Consider the following 26,984-nt stretch of genomic DNA (forward strand, 5'->3'; position numbering starts at 1 on the left):
TAAATTCAAGAATTTCCATATTTACTTAATTTATTCAGAGCAGACGTCATGCAATCAAAGCAACTGTACCAAACACGAATGCACTTTATTTATTTATTAATGTACTAATTAAACCAATTTTGTCAATTAGAGTGATTTTTTGACCTTCAGGCAGCAGTTGCATATTTACTAAATAACATTTATAGGACATGTTAATGGAAATTAAAGCAGATGACTGTTTTATCTTATTTTTCCTCAGATAGCAAGTCCACTGGGACAAAGTCAGCAAAGACAAAGATGTCAACTTACAACTGCTCCCTTGATCTAATAGCTGAAAAAGGTGGGTGGCTTTGTCCTCTCGGGGAAAAGTGTAGCAATCTGACGCTAGGAATGAACAGCAGCCACGTTGACCTGGACGACGCATGTTTGACAGACTACCTGGAAAAATATCTGGGTCCTCGTCGATCCTCCGTGTTCCTTCCAGTCTGTCTCATCTACCTGATCATCTTTGTGGTAGGTGTACTGGGGAATGTGCTGACGTGTACTGTAATTGCACGCAACAAAGTGATGTGGACGCCGACAAATTACTACCTGTTCAGCTTGGCAGTGTCAGACCTGCTGGTGTTGCTGCTCGGCATGCCACTGGAGCTGTATGAGCTCTGGCAAAACTACCCCTTTCTCCTGGGTAAGGGAGGGTGTTACTTCAAGACCTTTCTGTTCGAGACAGTGTGCTTGGCGTCCATCCTTAACGTGACAGCACTGAGTGTGGAGCGCTACATTGCTGTGGTGCACCCACTGCGAGCAAAGTACGTCGTGACACGCACCCACGCCAAACGTGTCATCCTCACGGTGTGGGGTGTGTCAGTGTTGTGTGCCATCCCCAACACAAGTCTGCATGGGATCGCCACCCTTCATAGTCATTCCACCAGCCAGGCTGGAAACGTAAATGTGGAAATCCCTGACTCGGCCATCTGTACACTGGTGAAACCACTATGGATGTACAATCTGACCATTCAGGTGACCACTTTGCTGTTTTTTGCTCTGCCCATGCTCATCATCAGCGTTCTCTACATGCTGATTGGGCTGCAGCTGAAGCGCGAAAAAATGCATCAGGCAATGGAGGTGAAGTTGGAGTTCGGACAGGAGAGCTTTTGTAACGTCCGTACGCAGCAGCAGAAGACACGTCGCCGGCAAGTCACTAAAATGTTGTGTGAGTATTTAACTCTTTTACTACTGTAAAGTGTGTCCTGGAGTCATTTGTGAGGATTTTTTTTTGTATTTATGCAACATTTGTTGCACAACTGAGACTCAATACGTTTTTGGGGGTCGGTACCAATATTACCACAACAGTACCATAGTGCTTCTGGGGTTTTTTTTAAAGCGGAATGGGAGCATGTAATGTATGTTTGAAAATGCCTCTGGCTGAGCCAGCAGATAGTCTGTTGGCTCGGCACAAATATAATAGCATACATCCTCTGAAGGGATCCAATTAAAGGAACATAACAAGTAATTGTGGAGGTGTTGGGGTTTTTCCAGCCCAGCCCAACATTGTAGCCCAGGGCCATTTCTGGGTGCTTCTTATTTCAATGAAGGGGAGATGGAACCACTAACCACACTTGGTTCCTATGTATTTTCTAAAAGAAGCAAACAAATCACTCTTTTAAGGACCAAGGTGGCATTACCAGTAGCGGGACAAACTCAGGTAGAGCAGAAAATGAAATCCAAATTCACTTAGTGCGGAAATGATGAGCCATTTGATAATTTTAATGATGGAAATGAATGGTGAATCATTGTGGTAGTTCCTTAATCGTCTTGCCCTCATTGATTCATCTTGTCATTGTTGTCTCTGTGTTAGGTCTCTGTAAGTGGAACATCTATTACTCTACATTCACATTTAAGCATTTAGCAGACACTTTTATCCAAAGTGACTGACAAAAGAGGAATAAGCTACATAGAGGAAGTCTTGGAAATAAATCCACTAGATAGGAGCAGTGGACTGACAGAGGGTGAGAATGCAGAAGTGGATCCAAGTGCAGAAGGAAGCTCGGACAAAAGGTGCTCATGGACCGAAGCATGTACTAGGAGCTGGGTAGCCTATTGGGTTAGGTACGGCCTGATTTCTTATATTGAATAGTGTAAAGCAAGATTCTGGATCATGACACTGGATTTAAAAATTACACTTTATAATAAAATACCCAAATCATTAACTAAACATAGGTTAATGGGAACTAATGATTAAATAATATTACAAAATTGTGTTTGATACATCACTAATTGAGGAGATGGAAAACAAAACTCCCAAAGGACTCGCGCCTGACATCTGTTGCCACTGTAAATGTTGTTTAATGTAAATATAACATTGTACTTTTCTACTTGTGACATAACACAATAAAAACATGCAGGTGTTGCACCCAGCCGTGCAATTCAGAATACACATGATAAAATAAACAGTTTTACTTCCACTAATTATTTGACTTTATAAATTAAAGGTTACATAAACAATGCTGATACCTTCATCTGAAGCTTCCATTCATCCGTCATCATCTGTCATACAAGTATGTTTATTGATGTAGGCCATGTGTGCTTCTGCATCACTCAAGGTCAGGCTCTCACATCAGATGTTTGGTCGCTGCTGAGACTCTGAAGTGCTGCATAAATAAAATCAAACTTGAAGACAGGCACTAAAACTATGAAGCCAAATGCGTGTTCAGTCATGGAAGTATTCCCTGAAGATTGCACAATTTCCTCCTGTCTGAATAATAAATACTGAGTGCAGTCATTTTAGAAAATAACTGAGCCATTATAGATAAATACAGGACAATATCGTATTTCAAATTACCAAAGATTTGAGACATATTTTTGTATAATTTAGTGACCACTACTTCAGTCCATTCAGTTGTTTAAGTCAGTAATCTAGAACTTCCTATGAAACAACAAGAAAGTATTGAATTTAGAATCAAATGTTCTTCTTTAAAACACTGCCGTAAGATATTCCTATGTACTGTATATGATTAAATGGAAATTCTGTAAAGTTCAGGGGTTGCATTCAAAATTAACAGGAAAGGAAAACATTGATTAACTCTCATTTTGCTTTTAATTGTGTCACTTTGCTTCCACTGTAATTAGCATGCTAACCAACTAGCCTCAGGTCGGCCAGTCTGTCTTGTTACTTGATAATTATTTACAATCACGTCCGCCCTGAAAATACTACTGCAGTGATGCGCAGAGGCCACTTTATAAACCCTTTGTCTGTGGCAAATGATGAATCACATTCCTGCCAACAATCCTCTTTTAGGACCAAAGAAAAGTTATTGTACAAATCGCACTTAGTTCTTCAGTAGCAAGCTGTAGGCAACAACAAAGGATTTGCTCCTGGACTCCACCTGCAGTTGGTAAACAGTATCGTTCAATACAACTGTCCTACAATATGGTGAAATCTGAAGCAGGACTTCTAAAACAACAACCATGTCTTCAGACCAGATACAGCAGCCAATGGTATAGCATGTTATTCACATAGGATTATATTATTTTATTTGTCATATATTCGAAACAAAATCTAACTGTGAAAAAAAACGACAGAAGAACATCAGTGCTTCTGTTTGACGTAGCTCGCATGTTCAACCTGGCTTATAAAACCTACCGTCATTACATGCACATCGTTTGACCCACTGGATTTATGAAAGAGAGGACAAGATGACTTCAATAACACCTGACACACAGCAAGGTTATTATGAATGTATTATGTATTGTGAATGTACATGGTTATTGTCGAGAGATATGACGTATCGACTTCCTTTATCTGTTCGTACGACAGCGGAGCTGAAACAGTTTTTTGGAGAAGGAGCTCTATAGCTCTGCTATTATTGTAATGTTTAAAGTGGTAGTGTGAATAATTCATTAATTCATTCATTCATTCATTTGGAGGTTGAAATCCCACATTGTGTTGCTTTAATGTTCATATCTGTCCAATAAGTCATACACATAATAGCTTCTGTAACCTGTTTCAAAGTAAAACCACTGCATTAAATGCAGCAATAAAAAACTTGCTAAACAAATTTTGTTTAGCAAGGTTTTTATTGTGAAGTATTTGCAGGACCAATGCTGGAGACGCATGGATTTAATTTGAATACATTGGGATATTACAAAGTGTAATCTTGAACTTTGAAAGAGCTTTTTAGAAGAAAACTAGAAAAGCACCCCCCCCCCCCCTTGGACTTAGAAAATCTACTCTCAGCATTGATATTTATGAAAAGTATTTTAACCTAATCATTTAGGGGGAAAATGCTGTGAATAAGTTGAAGACTGCCAGTTGAAGACAGCGAGTGCTATAACCATTGACAGCAGATCATGCCCAAAATTTAATCACTTGTTCCTGGTCCCATTGCGGACATTTCCTGAAAATTTTAAGAAATTATGTTGCAAACTAACAGACAGACAGACAAACAAACAAACAAACAAACAAACTCGAAAGCATAACCTTGTTGATGGAGGTAATTAGAAATTAGAATGGGCAATTAACTTTCCAACCACAATGACAATTGTGCAAATGTAATTTTGTTTTTGTATAGCAGGTCAATCTATTTTGTTTGGAACACTCAAAAGGTATTAAGGACAAGTAGTGGTCTCGCACAATGGTATGAGCAAGGACTTCAAAGATATTTTCCAATTATGAGTCTAAAAATGAATTGTTGTTGGGGCTAAATAAAAGGCTGCATGTTGAGGATCCTCTGAAACATAGACACACAGCCCTCAGAAGGACAATTTAATTGAGAACAGAGGGAGCACGTTGGCAAAATCAATCAATGTACTGCTATATTAAATTGACCCCCAGGCTGTTACTCCTGCTGTCTTTTTTCTCTCTCTTGCTGTTTTTTCCAGTCGTTTTAGTGGTGGTATTTGGGATCTGCTGGGCACCATTTCACACCGACCGGCTCATGTGGAGTTTCATCCATGACTGGACTGAAAACCACCTGGAAATCTTCCAGTATGTCCACATCATCTCTGGCGTGTTTTTCTACCTCAGCTCAGCCGTCAACCCGATCCTTTACAACCTCATGTCCACCCGCTTCAGAGAAATGTTCATGGAAGTCATGTGCCATCGGCCGCATCACGCAACTCCGAGAAAATACTCGCTCAGCGTCACTCGGGTGACGCTCCGCAGCACACTGAGCGATGCGCCTCTCAACAACGGAGCTGCTGTTATTGAGGCCGAGGCAGAACATGGAGTCAGAGATGAGACCACTTTTTAAGGGGTTTTTCAAGAGCAGGTGGTGCGGTGTGGTGTCCAGGTGTCCTCATCTGATTCACTGCATCCATCAGCCGTAATCAACATCCAAACGAAATAAGTGCATCAGCTAAATATCTAATCGCAAAGTGGAGGAAGTGAACTGGAAGCACACTCAGACATCTGCTGAAACTGCAATTTTAAGTGTTATTATGCTTCTTCTAACTCACTGGAGATGAACTCCTGTGCCACATTTCAAACAGGCCTGATTCTACTATTTCAACTAACAAGATGACGCGTACATGGAAGTGAGGGAACATACAAGCTTATCCATGCATTAGCATTTTGTTTGAAAAAGTCATTATGTGTTCATCTCTTTTAGATGTAGGTCAGTGCTCTCAAACCTGACAAGTTAGTAAGTCCTCCCAAGACTGTAATGACACGTGAAAAAAAGCATTTTGTTGCGGTTACGTTATTATTCTGCCTCTGTTTAGTGTGCGTATGTAGACTGTAATATGTGTGCACTGAATTCTTCATGTGGAAAAAAAGGTCTATCAAGCAATGGAATCAGACACTGACTGCGGCTTCATTTGTATGTGTACAGTGGCAGCACAAGAAGAATTTATCCCATTAAACTGCTGAATGACTGGGTTTTTTGAGCTCTGAACTACTGAAAATGTTTTCTGTCACACTCTAACATGTACGCAACAATCTCGCTTTACTAGCGCAATGTCATGACACAAAATCTAAACCCACTATACTGAGAAACGCAGGAGCAGTTTTGTGGAGACGAGAGGCTTAATCAGCATTGTGTAAACTTATCTTCACAATGGTTTGAATGTAACAGGTGGTCTTCACTCCCTATTACAGGTAAATGAGAGTAAATAAAACATAACGGTGTCGAAAGCAATGCAAAACAAATCATTCTCAATGCTCCGTCCAGTACAGTTTGCTTTCCCGTTCTCTGCATAATGGATAGGGGTTTATACAATGTTACCCTATGTTTCAATTGACAGTTTGATGTTGAATATGTGTTTACTTTATGTACAGTTTTGGCCGTGTGCAGTAAGACTAATCCTGTGTTAGATTAATTTGCTAAATGTATGTTGCTTTTTTACAGTTTATAAGTGTGTTGTTCTTTAGGTCACCTGTGTAATGTCTCTCTTTTTGTATGATGCTCGACAGTGTTTTCAGTGATTTCTCAGAACTCAACAAAAATCATTTTCACGCGTGATGTTGTCGATTGCAAAATTTAAGACAACATGGTGATTGCCCCGCTTTTCATAATCTGTCATATTAGTTTTAAATGTTTTTATGATGTTAACTTATTGCTGTGCCTCGTGCAGTGTTTTCAGCGTACACACATCATTAATTAATCTAGTGAGCAAAATGTTATTGTAATCCAATGGATGGCTGACACTGCACAAATAAAGATTTGAAAAAAGAAAAAGAGTGGCCTTTTCTGTTGAGTCAGCCCTAAATATAAAATAATGTATGTAATAATGGAAGTAGTTTGTCATTTCTGACATGAAAGTGTCAACTGAGGATGTCTATGGGAAGCGTTTGGTGCAGAGCTGCTGTTGGTCCTTCATCTGTTCGTCAAGCAGAAGGTAACAGGTGCAACTTTTTCCGGACCATTTTAAACGGTGAGTACCATGAGCCACAACGTGCTCAGGAACAACAGCAATCATAATAATTAGTAGAGGTGTCGATATACTCGACTCACTTGGATTTACTTATCCACCGACAGGGACCTGTAAAAGCTTTGCTGCAGATACTGAGTGGTCCCATGTGGTAAATGAATGTTATTGCCTTTAATTTCATCTTAGCTTGGCTCTCTGTCCTCACAGTTGGTTGATTTGATTCATATGGATTTTAAGGTCATATTGTTGACAGAAATCCCTTGCATTCAAAGTCTAAATATCCACTGTATTCTTGTAATAACAAGCCAATAAAAAAAACACAGAAGATTAATACTTAATTTGCAGACATAGGTGGGCTAAATACCCCTAGAGCTGCAAGGATAACCCATCTGTATGAGCACAAACAGGCCATTGAGTACCATATCTAATGGTCCAAAAGCCACTGTGAAACAACCATGTGGGTAATGGGCAACCTGCTCCAGAACCACAGCTGCACACACATTAGTTTTTGCAAAAAAGCAGTTAGATTACTCTGTGACTGTGATGTAAATTCAGATGGGTTGCAAAATAAACGCCTGTAGTGATGGCCTGTTATATCATCTCCAATGCAAGAGATTCGTCTGCATATTCAAGCATTTGCCACCGCCATTAAACTGCAGGATGACTAAATAATACTGAGTAAATAGGAGGCATCTGCAGGAGCCTACAAAACTTCCTTATTTGATAATTCATTACCACAGGCTGCACTCAAGTGCAAACACACTTTTGATAGTATTGTGAAACAATATACAGCAGTCACATGCTACCGATAGCGAGAACTTTTCTCATGGTGTTGCCTGTGGGCAGCTACATAAAACTTCTGAAATCAACAGTAATGTTGGAAACCTGATGATGTAACAAAGCCAGGGATGACTATATATCCCTTTACATCATCATGACCCGAAGCAGATTTCATAATTCACACTCTGACACTTTGGAAATGTCATTACACTATCCCAGGGCTGACATTAGAGTCTTAACACTTTCTTAAGGCTATGTTCAAAAGTAATGAAATGCTGCCGACTCAAGAAATGTCAAGATCTTGAACTCGTAAACCACCACGATCTGTACTTTTTGAGAATTACGAATTCACATGAGGTGTTGGTTGAGCAGAGTCTGCGGCTTAAGATGATTTTAAGTGATAATTAAACATTTGATGTATTGGGAGATGACCTTGTTAAAACTTGCAATAGCTCAGCAACAGTACTTCCAATAGTGTCATCTTAGTCATGTTTTCACGGTTCAGTGACAATCAGCATAACTTTTTTAGGACTAGTATAGAAAGATTTGGCCGAGAGTATTATGTAAGCGTGGCAGAACATTCACACTCAAGTTCAAACAAAAATGACACACAAGAAGAATGTAGAAAAACCAAAATAGGAGGCACACTAAGAAAAGATATACAAGAGACACAGAAATGCCCTTTCCCTATAGAGAAACCCTTAACAAACAGTGAAAGAACACAAATGTCCAAAAAAGAATTTGACCTGTGAATTACAAATATTCTCCATCATGTCTTCACGTGCACGCTGGGCATGACTGAGCCACTGTGCAAGGAAGCAGATTTCTCTGTGGTTGCGTAGCTGCAGAAAATACTACAAATGAGGAACTGTGAAGGTGAAAATAGCCAAGCATCACAGCATTGGCATCAAGGTAACAGTTAACAATGCTTACAGTTTATCATCCATGTTGCGTACACCACTTGTATTTGCGCAGTCATTACTGCTGTTGCATTGTAAGAGGACTAGAATTATACTCACACGGGAGTACTACCTATAGAAATTAAAGCTTTAATTTAAACTTTAGTTCTCATAATATGCAGAGGAACGAGAGAGAATGAAACATGTTGTCTCTGACCCTATTCAGTGGATCCACTAGGATCCACTTCTTCTACTGCTACAGCTACATTTTTATCTGAGGTACAATATTATCTGCTCTCTTTTTAATTAGCTAATCAGCTGAATCTGCGTGTTGCACAGCTAAAGAGGTGAGCAAGATACATTCAATAGAAATTAACTAAACACAGTGCATGTAATGAAGTCAAAACATAAAGGTCAGTGCACCACTCCTTCCACACACACATTCAGTTTGTCAGTGAATGAATTCCTTTTTCCTCTATACTAAATGCAGTGAAACTCATCTAAAAGTCTCCTTTTGCTGTTTATCCGTTCAGGCACTGTAGCTTCAAAGGCTCAAAAGCTTTTCCATTTTGAACTTGGTGTGTGGTCTTTAACAATCCATTTTACAGCAGTCCTTTCTTTTGCTGCAGGCGGCAAAGTTATGTTCAGATATCGACTGTGTAACCAGGACAACATTTAGCACATACTGTACGTGTGGTCTGACAACTGCAACTCCACAGCTCCACTCTAGACCATGAACCAAACATAAACCTATAAATGAAAAATACAATATTAAAGCCATCCTCTCTTACTGAGGAAATGTATGAGAGCATTACACATTTCAGTGTACAGTGTTTACAGGGTGACTTATAATGCTAATATACGGGCTAAAAAACAACATCAAAAATTAAAGGTTTTTCATTATCCATGTTGCCATTCTCAAGATCTAATCCATGGGTGTCAAACTCTGGCCCGCGGGCCAAATTTGGCCCGCCGTGTAATTTCATTTGGCCCTTGAGGCAATATCAAATTAACATTAGAGCTGGCCCGCCGTTTTATACAGCGGCAATCGCACTGAATTTAGCCGGCGATTTGGCGACTTTGATGGTCAGTATAGCGGTATTTTCAAATTTATTAGCTTGTGGAAAAAGTTAATGTTGATATTTACCTCAGAAGGCTGCAAATAGAGGCATTCAATTTTTTATTTAGTTTTATTTGATATGACATTGATATTTTTTAATTATTATTATTATTATTTGAAACTCGATTTTGCATGTCACTATAAAGTTATATAAGCCTTGCTTGTTCAATATTCAATGCAAAACTTGTTTGGGTCCCTATTAAAAGGTTAATTTGTTCAACCTTGGCACGCGGCTTTGTTCAGTTTTAAATTTTGGCCCACTCTGTATTTGAGTTTGACACCCCTGATCTAATCGTATCACGTCATAGTTGTGCACTGCTCATTTACCTACCTGTAGCCGCAGGCTCACGAGACAAAGCATATCATTAAGCTATACCCGCACGTACTACGGTGCACACGTCATCTACTCATGAATATTTCACTCAGGCTACTATTGCATAGGCGTAGCCATCAACAGCAAGAAATTGTTAAGACATTTGGCGCAAATATCTTGGAGGCATCAAGTTATCATCTTGTCCTTGGATGAAAAATCAGGGTCCTTCAATTGGTGTAATTGCCTCAAGGCTTCAATTTACATATTTTAACAAAGTAAGAGTTTCTGCTTTTTCTCAGTCTATTACCTTGAGCATGAAATTACAGAGCAGTGTGGGACAAACATGCAGATTAAACCTAAAGATGTGTTTTCACAAATTATTGTCAACATATTGTATGACTCAAAGCTACATGTATAATTATGACCCATCATGTCTTTTACCACATGAATGGTTCTTAAAGTATCTTACCCAAAGGGTTGAAGTTGAAATATAAATCCGATTACTAATGCTGGCATGTTTGCAGAAATGTTGATTAACGTGTGTTGTCCGGTCTCGAGTAGCGCCAGATGTTTAAAACCCCTGGATTCATCGTCCAGATAGATTATCAACACCAGCCACTACTGAACTACTCCAGTGATCTTATAGCCGGCTCTCCTAAGAGGAGACGGTGCAGATGGAAAAATGAGGTTTCATTAATGCGCTGGCACATCACTAAAGGCGTGTTTCAACTTGCGCGACTCTTCTCGGCACAGTAACGTTATTTTGCTTTTCCATTAGCGATAGTACCTGGTATTTTTTGTTAGAACCTTCTCTGGCAAGGTTCCACGCGAGCTGAGCCGATAATAAAATGTGATGTTGTCAGACTGTCATCCACTGATTGGTCACAGGAAGAGGCACAAGACTCAAACAGATCAATGCTAAACTGAAGATCAATTAAAGGTCACATAGAGTGGTCCTGTTGCACATATTATGTTAGTTATGGAGGTCTACTTACATATATTAACTTGTTTTTATGGTCAAAAACCTCCTAGTTGCTGTAAACGAGCCGATAGAAATCCTCTTTTCTGACAGTATTTTTCTGCTGCGAGATTTCAGAGTGAACTTTCACCCCCAGAAGACAGAGTCTTGTGATTGGCCAGTACTATCCAGCACATCCGTTCTCAGAAGCGCAGCGCCCCCCTCTGGAACGGCGGATGCACTGCTCCTCATTATCAAAACATTGTTTTAACAGTGTTTAAAAATAGCTTCGTCACGACTCCCCGCCGCAGTCCCTTTTATGACTTTAAACCGGAGTCAGACCCAGAGTCAGAAGACACTGTTGCTCGTGAAACACCTCCACAACGGACATTATTCTTCTTCTGCGGTTCAATGTACGTAACCGGATGTGCCCTGACTACCGCCCGGAGCAGGACGATCGGTTGTTCAGGAGAACCGCTGCTTACGTAACTATTACGGGATTTTCAGTAATCTCGTTGAGCCCCGAGATTACAATAAAACACAACGTTCTCAGCAATGGCTGAACTGTTTGTTTCGAACCGTCAGGGCTTCATAAACAAGGTAATGATGCAGATACACACCAAAAAAACAGCGATAATAGGAACTTCCGGTCTAGTTCCGCTTTAACAAGACTTAACAATCCTGAAAACGTAGGTTAATCTCCAACATTTAAAGGGATAGTACGGAATTTTGGACCCGAGGCAAATCAATTGTAACGGCTGATTATCAATGTACATATCTGTGTTGATAGAATGTTTGAAATAAAACCAACCTTGCAATTCGAAGGATTTATGTCTCAGCAGCACGTCATACTTCCTATTAGGCTATGGCAACGGCGGACTGATTCCGCTGCTGCTGAGAAAGTAGTCCCTCAAAAACTCATGCGACGCGAGGTTAGTTTTGTTTCAAATATTATTCTATCAACACAGATATGTACATCGATTGACTTGCGCTAGCCATAGCACCAGCGAACTCGGCAACTAGAAGAACTGAATGAAATTTCTTGAAAATGTCTCCAGACGTCTCCATCTCACCGGCTGAGTTGGAAAATAGGTCTTATGTCCAAAATTCCGAACTATTTTTTTAACAGAGGAGTCTGGTGTATTTAGCGACAGCACTGCTGAAACGTCTTGGAATATATTTATTTCATATATATTTGAACTATGTTAATTTCCCTTGGTTTCCATGATTGACAAACAGCTTTGTAAAGATGATCTTAGCTCATACTTTCCTGCTAATGGAAAATATATATATATATATATACTTGGACTCAACTTCGTGAAGTGATATACAGCAACATAATTACTGTAAGAAAATAATTAACACATCACCTCACAAATAAATGGACTCAGGAATAATAATAAAAAAAAATGCTCATCACAAGCAAATGTTTTCATGATAAATGTCTTTACAACAAATGCTCCAATGTGGCAGTTTGCCAGTTTGGCTTATGTGGCTCAGTTATCATACATGTTATGTTGCTATAGAAACCAGTAAATGTCTCACTGAGCATGAGGGTGAGGATACGCATGCACCCATGTTCTCAAACGATTGCTGATAATCAGTGATTCACAAACAGCTTTGTAAGAGAACCATTTAATTAAATAATAATAATAATAGTACTTGTCTCCTAAGGAGCTATTAGAAAAGACACATTTCTTTCTTTGAAGTATAAATAACTTTCAGTTGTATTCAACTTACACTTGCACCTTGGTCCGAATTAGTATATGATACATTCTGCAGTAGGCAATTACACAAACAATGGACATGAAGGTTTTTGTAGTATTTTTATGTTTGCCTTGTGATAGACAGCCTGGAAACCTTCTGCCAAATGTCAGCTGAGAAAAGCTCCAGCTCCAGCTCCCCCACTGCCCTCAAAGAAAAAAACGGTGTAACTAATGGATGGATGGATAATTATGCAATCAACAAAGTGGGCTGTCAAACTCTTCCATTCCCCAAGTGAATGAGGGATTATGTAGCAAATCTTAGAGGTGAGATTCCCATCGGGACGTTTAAATGAGAAACATACAGCCCCATCTTGCTGTCTTTGTTCCAAAACAAAACACATTAATCTCATAAAAACCTAATTTTCAAGGAGGTAAAAAAACAAGATAAAAAAATATCACCACACTCAAAGGTCTACAATTATAATTTAAGAGCTTAGTTTCATCAAAACGACATTTATGACCTCAAACATTTATAGTCAGATTCAGTCAAGCTGACACATGCATGGTTATTAAAATAATGAAGCGGTCATAGTGATTAAATTACGCATGAGCACAACTTCTGTAAGAGCTCTAGATTTGAAAGACAATGTTTTCATTGCATAGTGATGCTGAAATACTATTGAAGCGTGGATAACTCACTTTATTGTTGTAAAAATGTTGTACAACTGTGTAAAATGTAAATATAAAGGCATCTAGGTTTCTGCATCATCTAATATGCTAACAGTTTAGTACAGACCACATCATTATAGCTGTTGTCAGTCCTGTTTCTGTGTTTCCCATCCTGAAACCTGAACTGTGCATGAATTCAAATTTGCTACTAATGCTGTGTACACGTGTTTCACCTTTCCTTGTTACTTTTATCCTGCCTCCTCACTGCACCACTGCCATTTTATAAGTTTCTATGCTGTCCACGTTCAGGGTGACCTCACCCTTGTGAATAGAATATACCAATAACAATATACCAGGGAATTTCATTACATCGGACCAAAATAAAGAAGACAATAAAAACAATGTAACGATTAAATACTTCAAATTGTACGGTTTAATGTCGTTGGTTACGGACACCGTCACTTTATTTTATATATTTTGCAGTGATAACACTATTCCAGGAATACCTTGAAGGGAACCAAACTGCACTTGCTGAAATTAAACTGGTTGGTAGAGGCATCCAACTGCAAGGCAGTAATTCTAGGTACAAAATCAATATGTTAGAAAACGCTGGTAAAAATCATCCTTTGTGTTCGACTACACACAAACGGCAAGCAATTTTTATTTTTCACCAAATAAACATATAATCATGCTAACTACCAGTTCTTAATATGTACCCAGAAAATTATGCTAAGCCCTGCACTGACTGCATTCACGCAAATCCTGCAGTGCTCTAATTACTGCTGATTTATAAATATATCTAAGAAGGAGTTTAATTATTATTGTAAGGTTCTGGGAAACGGAAAATGAGAGAGTCATTGACATTGTTCTGCTAATTATCTGCACTTTCCCAAGACAAGACATGACGTATGAAAAGAAGCCACATGTCTCAGTTTCACTGATCAGCACTACAACATTTCCACTGAGGATTTCGTCCCAAATGTGTTTATTCCATTTAATTCCATTCACTCTCTATAGTGTATCTAAACTTCTTGGTAGTTGCAATGTATCGATAAAAATGTTGATTTGCTCATTGATGGCTAAATGAAATAAGACACTTAATGAGGGACTTTGAGGACATTTTTGTTCTGGAATTTGTCTCAGGTTGTGTACAAACCTCCTTGGTTGAGCTTTTTTTTCCCCCTCACAAGCATTGCTGATCATTGCAAGCTGAATGTCAGGCCACATCCCAATAAATGCAAATTTTATTACATTATTACTCAGGAAAATGAAGGTTTGGAATTATATTTGTCAGAAGCTTACATTTGCCTCATTGACTATAGTCAGTTTTAGTTTTGTTCATGTTCAGTAAAGGTCAGTTCACTAAAAATATCAGACACATTTGTAACCATTTTGAAATGACAGAGTGGACAGAAGCATCATTTTTCAAGGTCAAAATGACATTTGTGGACAAATTATATACAAATGAATAAAGGGCAGGTGACATTTTCTTTGCCACTGCCTGCTTTGATTGATTTGCATAAGCTTGGTAATATGCAAATCCTCAAACGGAATGGCAACTTGAAAACGACATGAGGAGCCATATTCACGAAGAACATGCACCAATGAATCTTATTAACTATAAAATAAAAGGGGATAAAGCACAGTTACCCTGAAGACATAATGAGTGGTGAGGGATGCAGTAATCTCTGCAGATGACTCCTCCACTGATATATTTAAAACATGAACTATCAAACTAAAAAGCACTCAGACATCAAGCTTAATGATTGAGGGATATGTATTACACGCTGATGTTCCATCTGTCGTTACAAATTACAAAATGAGAAAACAACGATGGCATCAAAGTGGGTACTGTAAAGAAATGTGACACTGGATGTGTGCAGAGGTGATGGAAGAGTAAACAAACGTTACAAAAACAGCTCAGCCATTACATTTATTTAGTCACGGTGGTTGGCGTGAATGTTCCCATCAACATCACTCAACTACATTTACTTATATCTATAGACAGTAAAGGGAATTCCTCTGTGTGGTCTTCTGCTCCCAGAGCTCTGGCTTATGTTCTGAATGGCAGGTATTTCGGTAAATCTGTTGGCATTGAGCCAGTAAATTAAGGCTCAGGAGGTGAGCAAATTCCCTGAAAAAAATCAATATACCACCTTAATTGGCATGGGTTCATGGGAATAAGGAATGAAAAACTGCTTCCAATAAAGCTTTTAAACTTCACTCATCTCTGACTCCAGAAACTCCCTCCTTGGTTGGCTCACCTAATAATCAAATGTCCACAACAGTGAGGAACACGGTCCTGTCCATAAACTCAAAATAAAAGGATAAATAAGACATTCCAGCAGATACTGCACTGTGGTAAAATTTCTGTCGAGTTTCTAGTCATCCTGGTCAATATGGATTCATATGAGGCCTTTTTTCATATACTGGACCATTCTTTCACTTCTGGAAGGGATGTACAATATCCGAGTTGTGTTCGAGTGTCTTATGTGGGCAATAACAAGTGAAAACTCTGCTCAACGTTTGGTTGAATATAAAGATGTTTTCTCACCTTCGCCTGTTTAGAATGTTTGACCATGCTCGACTGTGTACACAAAAGACCCAGAGATGTGCACATGTTCACAATGAGGAAGAGGAACATCATCATGAACGAATGCCAGTACTTTCTTTATACCGCGACCATAAACAAAATGAAGTACCAAGATGTCACCAACTCCCGTAATCTGATAATTTCAAGTTTTGCACCTTAACCTCAAGCTGAAATTAGTATGTGTTAATGGTTTATATGCAGATTGGACTGATTTGAAGAACTCTCACAAATGTAACAAATGTGTCAGTTTCACTCATGAAGTCTGGTACAATGTTCACTGCATGTAGTCAAAAACACATAACATTGTCTCCAAGACAAAAGACAACCAGAGCAGTAGAGAGCTAAGAACAATAGGGTTTGTAGAAGTCACCATGACCACTGCTCCTTACTGTAAGTGGCAAACTTTTAATAGTCGGTATCTGTCATTGTGAATTTACACTGAAATACATCAAAATCACAACTTACATTTCAAGAGCATGAACCAAACCAAACACCATCATAAAGAATTTAGACACACATTTCTCACAGCCTGCTCAAACAGAAGACAAGCAATCTGACTAGAACACCATAAGGGTTGTGTATGAAAAAGAATTTTCTTCTCCTTTAACTCATAAGACTCATAGATGAAGCGACTATTTCCACAGGTCACTACATGCAGTAGATCATTGTGTGTCTCAAAGATAGCGGTGACCACCGACAGTGTCCAGCTGGCCAATTCCCCAATGGCTGTTGCCATAGCTACCCAAGTCTGGATTCTGCATATGTGGAAGATAAGATGAGCTGATTTTCAAGATAATGGGAAAATATAACATGTATTGCCCTGCAGGGTCACAGATTAAATAACATTACATTAAAAATGATATGGGTTATATCCAATATAATACTGATTGTGAAGTGAGACAACAATCAGCCACCTCCTCTACATGCATGCATGATCTCAAGCTGAGCGGGATATCGACTCTTTGATGGACTCTCTGACAGCGAAGACATTGAAGACATTGAAATATCATTTGCACTTGATCAATGTGGCTGAAAGATATCAAAAAGACAGAAGACGATCAGAACTGAGGGAATGGAACTACTTCAAGGCAGAGTTGATGTTCAAGACAGCTACAAATACCTTGAGGTCTCACAAGCAAATGAAAACCATGTAAGAAGATCTACCACAGCTAAATATCGACAGGTCCTAAAGAGCCAGCTGAATAGTAGGACCAAGATCCAGCCAATCGATAATAATAATAATAAGATACCCTGTTTGCAAAATTGCCTGGCCAAAGCAAGAACTAGAGGCCACTGATGGAGAGTTCCAACTCAAGTAGCACGGAGAGTTCCAACCTAAGTCCAGGACACTGAGGTTGTTCACTAAGGGGAGGGAAGGAGGCCGAGAACCAGTGAGTGTCAAAGCCCCTATCCAGGATTAAACAACTAACATCCAAGAATACATCAAAAAGATGGCTCCCAATGATGACCTGCTAAGTAAATGCCTTAGGCAGCTGAAATCCAGTAGCAGAGAGGAGGTGCCAGAGGTGCAAACATAGAGGGACAAGCCCCTGCCTACATGTCATATTCTACTGTCGAATTGAAGAAGTGGCTGATATACCAATGGGTGAATAAAACCAGACTGAAATACAGCACAGAGGCTCTAGCACAAGATCAATAGAGGCTGGGATCTATCACACCAGACAGGACCCCAAGTGTAAGCTGTGTAAAAGATGCCCAGGAGAGAGTGCAGCACATCACAGCATGTGTACATGGAACACCACAACCAAGTGGCTGGAATAGTGTACACGAACATCTGCACTGAGTATGGACTGGAGGTCCCAGGGTCAGGATGGAAGACACCTACAAAGGTTGTTGAGGACGACAGGGCTAAGGTCCTATGGGAATTTGTCATCCAGACAGAAAAAAACTGGTGGTGGCTAATTAACCGCACATAGTGGTTGTCCATAAGCAGCAAAAGAGAGCAGTAGTGATAGATGAAGCAATCCCAAGCAACACCAACATCAATAGGAAGGAACGCAAGAACCTTGAGAAATATCAAGGGCTGAAAGAGGAGCTAGAGGAGATGATGTGAGGAATAAAGGTAACTGTGGTCCCAGTGGTTATAGGAACACTAGGGGCTATAACTTCCAAACTGGGAGAGTGGCTCCAACAGATTCCAGGAACAACATCTCTGAGATCTCTGTCCAGGAGAGTGTAGTCCTAGGAACAGCAAAGATACTGTGCAGAACACTCAGGCTCCCAGGTATCTGGTAGTTCTTGGAGGACACACAAGTCTGTCCAAGTGGGTGAGTGGGGATTTTTTTTTTAAATTATATCTGTGTGTGCATGTGTGTGTGTTGCCATAATGAGACACTTCAAAAACAGACAGCTCCAAATGTGTAACAAATATTCTGCTTCCATAAAGGAAAAAATAAGCAGCTCACAACAAACTCAGCTAAATGCAGCTGCTGCTTTATATTTTAAGTTTTTCCTTAAAATCTACACACACAAAAAAAATGTAACACCCTTTTCATTTATCTTCCATGCAGCTGACACAATTACTGCAGAGAGACAGACGGCATCTCTCTCACATTCTGGTCACATTATGGTGGAGCGGCATGTGCTGTGAGAAGCATCTATGCATCTATGTGATAATAAGGGTTTATAGATGATATCATTTTTTTTTTTTTATTTATTTTTGGTGACATCTGGTCCAGTGATGTTGACCAGTATCTGGCAGATGCTGATATCGAGTATCACATAATCCCATCTCATGCCTACACAACATGCATATAATAAACCTTACACGGTAGTTTGATAAGACCTACCACTGCCATAATTAGTTATTTGTCAGAGTGTGATACTTTGGCCTCTCCATGTAATCAAAGTGTGAGTCATTTGACTAATTGATGCAGATAAGCTGGATCACTGCAGTTGCTCCCTTCCGTCTCATTACTCTTTATATATAGAGAGAGTCTGAAAAGCATCTTGTTTTCCTTCTGGAAGCTAGTTTGCAAAATTTAGACTAACAAAACACAAGAATATATGAAAATGCCTCCTTGTCCAACTGATGACAGGCGTTTCAATTTCACCAACTAAATATGGAGAAGAACAATTAGTTGAGTTTTCATATAACCAAAAATAGTGGTAAACAGTATTTATTTATTTATTGAAGGATGTGTTGTTAACTGAAAAGTTTTACATAGTCAACCTTTGACACGTCTAAATCTTAGGTTAAATAAGCAGCAAAGATCTGTCATCATTTCTTCCAAATAAAATGAAAACAATGAAAAAATATGACAAAAACATATGAAAAGCAAAACTCTTATCAACATGCTGCAACAAATATCTAATGCATTTTCTTATGTCCTGGTAAAATTACAGTGCAAATATCATACGTAAAAACTCTGACCTCAAAAAGATCAACATTGTTATAGTCATTTATTTTATTGTGAAACAAATTTCTCCTGAGATAAAAAAAAAAAAACTCTACCAGGAAACCTAGGAACAGTCATAGATCTAATTAAGTGTGATGGCTCCTCAATAATTAGATCATCTGCATAAATGTAAACCTTTTTCACTTGCTGCAGATTGATATAACTTTCTTGTTTAACAACTAAGAAAAAAAATGAATTGGCTCTGTTTCGGAGTAAAACCCCTCGCGACCAAAAGGTCAGTGAATTCATTTTAATCAAGAGAACGCAGCATGAATAATTTACACTAATAACTGGTGGTAGTCGTCAGGATGTCTTTGACAGCACTCCTTTTCTCTTAAACCATGCATACAGTATTAATTCCGGCTGATGGGCATTAAGATGTCAGTATTTTTCTAACTTTAATATCTCCTGTCAGGTGGACACAGGATATAATTTTTATCCCGTTTAATCATAAAGAGTATGTGCTGACAAATCAGACTAGACCTTATGTGTCTCAGCTGATCTGAACTGATCAAGTTCTATAAAGTGGACAACCCCGACTCATCACCAGTCACAACTTTATCCAAAGTTTCCTGCTGGCTATTTCTAATGTTTCTGTCGGCGATGCATGAGCAAGTGATAGGAGTGATCACGAAGCATCTTGAAAACCTGTGTGTAACATGTTGTTTTAATGGCAGACATTGAATATATTGATGACAAGTATGTTTGTGTTAATCTATAACTGCTTTCAAATAACTTGTTTTGGTATTTGAGCCTGAGAATAAGCCTTTCATATAATACTTCAGGCAAGGGTGTTGCTTTATGGAGGCTTCCATCTCACAAAGTAAGTCTGTGTCGCATTTAAATTGATCAAATTCTCAAACTCCAGGGGAGTGAATTCAAAACAGGGCTGAAAGGAAGTCAGATTGTGATTATAACCCCATACTGCTACAGAGGTTTGGAAGCTAAAAAAAAACTATGTGGTTGTTGAGATTTCTTTGTAAGCAGGCACTAGAAAATATGCAAACAAAACCTGAGCATATTTCCTGTCTTTTATATTGGAAACAGAGCAGCGTGTGAGCAGTAAGGTTGAGTTGTTTTCTTGCCATTGTAAATAACCTAATTTCAACCTTCAGTGCAAATAAAAATCAGGTTTCTAAGTACCTGGCCCATTGTTATATGTGTTATGATGCTAACAACAGGAGACAAATACTGACCTCTACTGTACTGCTGAGTCACTTTGTACTCCATTATTCAGTTGCTTTTAGTGAGTTTCATAAGCTGAAAGTGCTGGGAAACATGAGACAAAAATACATCTGCTAATCTGCCAGGTCTGCTAATTATTTTGTAAAATGTCTTGGAAATAAAGTCAGAGGTATTTTAACTTGTTAATCCCTTGAAGTAAAAATGTTTGCTTTTTTAGGTATTTAAATTCATGATCAAAATACAGTACACTGTATGCCAGGGGTCACCAACCTTTTTGAGTCAGAGAGCTACCTTAAGGGTAAAAAATAATATGGAGGGCTACCATATAATATTTTTTTGTTTGTTTACCATTTAAATGATTAATATTATGCATTCAACTGCATACACATTCCTTCCAGTGCTTACTCCTAACGATTACCAGTTTTTATAAACAATATCAAAGATATTTTACTGACAGATCATAAGGATACATGCAAGTGAGGTGAAGTGAAGTGAGCCCGCGGGCACCGTATTGGCTGCCCGCGGGCTACCAGGTGCCCGCGGGCACCACGTTGGTGACCCCTGCTGTATGCAGTTCACTGGTGTGCAATTCATCTTGCTTTTTCTAGCAGAGGATTTCCACACTTACATTGTCAACACTTTTTCCAACACCTTTGGCATGTACGGATATGCAACTTTCTGCACTGAATTTCATCAGTTCTGATCTTAAAATGTAGCATTTACATTACTGCAGATCAGTGCATTATGGGCCCAAAATGCTGGAAGTGAGCAGATGTTCACCTCACCTATTTCCATCCAAAAGAGTTCTGCCATCCCTCCTCTAGTCCGTCATCTCATCTTCAGTAATAATAGCTCCCGAAAACTGCTGCCAGGCAGAACAAGCTCTCCTAAAAGGTAAGAAACAGAGCGTTTGAGCCAATGGTCTCCGCACATGTAAACAGGTGCGTACAAAGTACAAAGCCGCGTTGATTTCGTCAGACGAGACGAAATATATTCATCAACAACCAATTCATGTATAAGACTGCACCAATGTCCTAAAGCACTGATTAAGACTATGATAACATTCACTTTTGTTGACACATGAACTAAAAACTAAGACAAAATCTCTCCTTATTTTTGTCAAACAAAATGAGGAATGTATCCAGCTGTTACGCCTTCAAACTGTCGAATGAGTTTGTGTGCAGCCGCTTCATTTACGGTGCGTGCTGTTGCTGCAACACAAATCTACATGGAGCAAGAACACGGGAGGTTTCTGCCACAGTTCCAGCTTTTGAAATGTGTCAGTTCAAAATAAAATACATAAGTCAGAACAAGTACATCGCATGTAAATGTGTCTCTTAAATCAGCAAAAACAGACACTTTTATCAAAGCTGTATTGATAAGTGCATTTTTTTTTTCTGGCAATCATGACATTTAATAAATATATTTGAGAAGTGTGAAACACTATTTGACTGAAAGGATAATAGGAAATATTCTCAGAAATAACTGAAAGTTTCTTGTTATTAAGAAAATAATGTCTTAACTAATTAAAACTGACTAAAAAATGACTAAATATGACTAAGACTAATAAGGACATTTGAAACAAGACTAAGACTAAAGAATAAAAAACACAAAAAAACAGTACAAAAGCACCTACGTTCATGAAAAGATCTTCTGCATAATTGTCTGTGTCGGCATCCCAGAAACATCTGGAAGACATTCTGAAAAGAAAAACACAATAGCACAGACCAGAGATCAGATCGAACACTGTAAGTCATGGACAATACACTGAAATACATTGGAACCCTTGTCTTGAAAACCTTAAATGATTAAGTATTTGTGTCATAAATACAAAATACAGCTCAGTCAGTACCTGTACCACAAAACAATGTTTGCAAATGTGAACAGCTAAGCCAGGGTTAGCTACTGTTACTGAAATATTACGATCTTAAGGCCATAATTACACAATCAGGAAACATTTAGTGAATAGAAACGTTCGTTAAATGGCTCACAATTCAATTTTCTGGATTTCAGAAATATACTTTGACTACACAGAACAAAACCAAGTAAACAAAACTACTACATTTTGTGTGACATTTTGGCTTTGACAGTATTTTTACAGCAATACTACTATATGACAGCAGACACATAGATTTATTCTTTAATGTTGTGAATAGAAATTGTCCACCTGTGTTTCCCCAGAACAACAGTGTGCTACAAAACATAAACTGTGACAGTTTGTCATTTGTCTGCAGCATCAATTGATCACTCACTTGACTCCCTGCCCCCGCTGTTCTCCAATGACCACCTGCACAACAAGCTTATATCTGTCAAATCCAGCATCTGTTGAGGACGAGAAATGATGCAAATACTTTCAGGAGACAATATTATTATTATTATTATTATTATTATTATTAATAATTACATTTCTAGAGCGCTTTTCTAGACACCCAAAGCGCTTTACAAATTGGCTATTATTAATTATTAATTAACACATTCTCACTGGTGGTGGTAAGCTACTTGTAGCCACAGCTGCTCTGGAGCAGACTGACGGAAGCGTGGCTGCCAATGTGCTCCAAACGGCCCCTCCGACCACCACAATCATTCATAGCATGTTTTTTCGAACTATATTGATATTTATTCTTTTTTTTTTTTTTTTTTTGTGCAACAGTAAGGAGGTGCAGATAAGAAAGGCACGGGAAAATAGTGATAGCAGGACGCCATAAACAAAACGACATGCAAAGCATGCGTTATGCAAGGCGAGCAGCTGGGTGTGGGGAGAAGGTGTCCAACTCATGGTTATGTCCAAGAACTTCTGGTGGGCAGGCGCAGAGGTGGCGAGTGAAAAAACATGCTGACGCAAAATTGCAGATATCACAATACAAGTAAAACATTTTAATAAAGTAGCAGCATGCCACTGTGAATGTTTTAATCTCAAATGTGCGAATTTGAAAGTGTTCCTTATGTTCTGAAGCCATGAATAAATTTAAAACCACAATTAACCAGTTTCTTCAGTGGGAGAATTTTTTTTTTACATCTTTAATAATTATCTAATTATCTTTATTAATATAACATTTTGGGTCATATTGCAGAGCCCTTCATTTTATTAGTTGGACTTTGACTGATCTATATCTGATTGACGCTGTATATCAATCCTGTAAGCTATATTTGGATTCATTTATATTCACTCTGCATTTTGTCCCCTCTCATGAGAATTCCTCACTGCAAGTCACATCAATCAAGAGTGTCATTAGTCGGCCGACTTACAATAGGGAGCATAAATATCCTAAAAGGACATGGTCATGTAAAATGAAATGACTCACTCTTCACTTTGTCCTTGATGCAGTCTGCCAGTGAGCGGGACAGCTCTGGGACTTGATCTGGGTCATACTGGACTCCAGACAGTCGCTCCCTCACAATTTCACGAATGCACTCCTTCACAATGGCTGGTTTAAACCTGAGAGAGCAACAACAAGGCACAGGGAATTAGTTTCCATCAGCTCCCACTGATCATAAAATGATGAGCCGGCCATGATAATACATGTAGACATGTTCCGTAGTGATGGTTGTTATAGGCTTGTGCATAATGTAGCCAATGGGGATGTAATGGTTTTTGTTATTTTGTTATCAAAATGGCGAGAACAAATGTCTCAGTACTGTGTGGACATGAACTACAGAAATCATCATCCTCCTGATTAATAAACAGAATTTATTTCCAAGTCTTTGTCTTTTTTTTTTTTTAATGTATTGGGAAACAAATACATATTCATCATACCATGGACGTGTTACAGTGGCATTACCATATCTTGAAATGTTTATATTTTCATGTTCCCAGTAGCCACCAATAAAGACATGTAACATATATGTCATACAGTGTACGTCCTTATACTGAGACATGTACAGTATGTCACCTACAGCATTGGAAATTATCAAAATCATTTTGTATGGTTTTGTAATGATTAATGAAGAAGCTCTTTAACCGAAATTATATTTAGTTTATGCAAATTTTTTTTTGAATTTTTGTTGTTATCTATGAATTTTCTAAATTACTGTTTTACAAAAACAAGATTATAGTTATTTACTTGCATTACTGAATAAAAAAGTGGGTTAGTGGTTGAATGTTATGCATGATTGATTCATATCTGACTTCTCAAGAGACGAAACGACTGTGCCGACTCAAATTTTGGGTTTTAAAAGGTGAATTCAGTTTGTTATTTGCCAAATAAATAACAATATCATTCGTAGATTTAAACACGTTGTTCAAAGATTTCTAAAATAATTCAAATACATTCGTTAAACACTGTATATGTGAAATACCCACACTAAAATGTGTATGTGAAACGTTTACATGTTCAAGTCATTCTTGTTTTACCTCATATGTAAGATCAGAGACACAATTCCATATAGTGTGTACAGCATTGTGTGCATATTAGATTACTTTTTTTTCCTGTTACGCAATATGTAGCTGACATTTGAAATTAACTTTAACTCTGCCAAAACTCCAGAAAACGATTATTTGATTTGTGATATGGAATTAAATCCACTGGACTGGATTCTCCCAAAGAGGTTGTAGATTCTTCAAAACACTGTTTCTGATTTGTGAATCATTTTACCCATTTGTGAAAATGCAAAAAAAGTTTCACAGATTTCTCTGCATCTAGACATGACTAGATTTTAGACCAGATCCAGATCAGAAACCTACATAGACTTGTCAAACCTGGACCGGACTGTCCCAAAGAGGCTGTAGATTGTTTTTGATAGAACTAAGATACAAATGAGTCGTCACGTTCGTGAATAGAGTACTAAACATTATGAGCGTATGACGTAATTGACGCAAACTACTATTAAAAACACGTTATTTAAACTCACGCTAATTTAAGGAGTTACACTCGTGGCACAGCAGCGTCACTAGTGACACGAGGAACTCTTATTTGGTGACTGGTGAAAATCAGGTCGTTAGCAATGTGCAAAACATGCTAAATGCTAACTCAAGCCGCCGCTACAATAGCTGTTTTACCACTGAGAACAACTCACTTGTGATGATGATGAGGTCGGATTAGATATGAATCAGATCCCTCCATGGTTAATAATTAAAGTTTCTGCCTCAATAAGATTGAGGACTCGTAAAGAGGCACGCTGAAGCTAACCAGCTAGTATGTGCAGTGTTACCCGTTACCATAGCGACGTATTTTCTGTGCTTCCTGTTTCAAAATAAAAGTATGGGAGTTGACTTATATGGGTTTTCGCGATCCTTGCAAATCAGGGCAGCTGTTGTTCGGCATTACAAATCGGTAATGTTACATCTCTATGATTGACTGTTCCCTCTGTCTGATAAAATATAACTGTTTAATAAAAACAAATGACACATAAACACTTGTTTGTCACTTCGATGTGTTCTAATCCTCACCTGTGGCACACACTTCCTGAATAAATACCTGCGGTGTGCTCATTTAAGTCAGGACTGAAAACATTATTGTTTAACTCAGCTTTGTCTTGAAATCATAGTTATCAATTCATTCTTCATTTTTATTCTTTTGTTTGTATCAAAAACAAAGTTTTAGTGAATTTGCAGTGTTTTTTTAAGTTTCTGAAAGCAAATAACCCCACATAAATAATATTTGTAATAATTGTATGATTAATTAATTACATAATGATCTACTGGTAATGATGATTTAAAATTATGTGCCCAATCACTCCAGACCACACCAGAATCTTTATTCCTCTCTAAGGTTTACTTCAGAAAACATGTTTAGTTTAATCGACTTAATTAATCACAAGCTCCAGGAGGTCATGGTTTGGGTCATGTTTGTTTGTGAGCATGCAGGAATTGTAGTGAAAGGATTCACTACACACTGAGGGTGTAGTTATGGCCAAAGGAAGAAATTAATATATTTTGGCAGCGATCACACGCAATTTTGGAAACCGAGCAGCCTCGGTGGAGATTTAGCATCTTTCTGAGTGCTTTCTCAAGATTTTACATGTGCTGCACTTGCCTCTGAGGTGCTACAAAGTAGTAGGCTGGGGTTCGGGCCCAGGGGAGGCTCTACCTCACTTTCTCTTATATATGTTTCTCAAATGTCAACGATTGCCTTGCCTCATGTACACTGCTCCTGTCTGCTGATTATATGTATTTTTGTCTTTATCAACTGTGCATGAGATGAACCGAAATGACTGATCCTGATCTTATTCCCACTGTTCTGCAAGGCTGTGGTGTGATAGTATGTCTTTTTAAATGTCACTGCTACCGCTGCTGTCTCTTTTCATTTTACCCTCTTCCCTTTGTTCATGAATGGAATTCAACATTGTAAAATGGTCCATTCCATTCAAGTCTTTATCATGAGTCCTGAATGTTCTGCTTTAAAAAATCAATAGCTGGCTGTCACAGCTGCAGAGATACTTTGGATTGTAGACCATTCAAACCTCCCATTTCTCAATTCTCTCACACACAAAGTGAAAGAAAAGGTGTTTCCATAACACATTGCTCATATTAATTAATTGTTTGTTTTTTTTTGTCAGC

At 38.5% G+C, this 26,984-nt stretch overlaps 2 protein-coding genes across 2 annotated transcripts; one reads left to right on the forward strand and one right to left on the reverse strand.

The window, feature by feature from the left end:
- Positions 1–276: 276 nt before the first annotated feature.
- Positions 277–5,228, forward strand: nmur1a (neuromedin U receptor 1a; the record flags this gene model as incomplete). The annotated part of the gene is made up of 2 exons (XM_083887803.1): positions 277–1,189; positions 4,858–5,228. The coding sequence occupies 2 exons, from the start codon at positions 277–279 to the stop codon at positions 5,226–5,228; spliced, it is 1,284 nt and encodes a 427-aa protein (XP_083743929.1).
- A 15,936-nt stretch (positions 5,229–21,164) lies between these two features.
- Positions 21,165–25,621, reverse strand: dynlt2b (dynein light chain Tctex-type 2B). The gene is made up of 5 exons (XM_083888609.1): positions 25,502–25,621; positions 23,791–23,924; positions 22,741–22,810; positions 22,125–22,188; positions 21,165–21,375 (listed from the first exon to the last, which is right to left on the reverse strand). The coding sequence occupies exons 1-5, from the start codon at positions 25,546–25,548 to the stop codon at positions 21,328–21,330; spliced, it is 363 nt and encodes a 120-aa protein (XP_083744735.1). The 5' UTR covers positions 25,549–25,621; the 3' UTR covers positions 21,165–21,327.
- Between the last annotated feature and the right edge of the window lie 1,363 nt (positions 25,622–26,984).

The sequence above is a fragment of the Microchirus variegatus genome (assembly GCF_963457635.1).
Source record: "Microchirus variegatus genome assembly, chromosome: 4".
In the NCBI taxonomy this organism is placed as follows: domain Eukaryota; kingdom Metazoa; phylum Chordata; class Actinopteri; order Pleuronectiformes; family Soleidae; genus Microchirus; species Microchirus variegatus.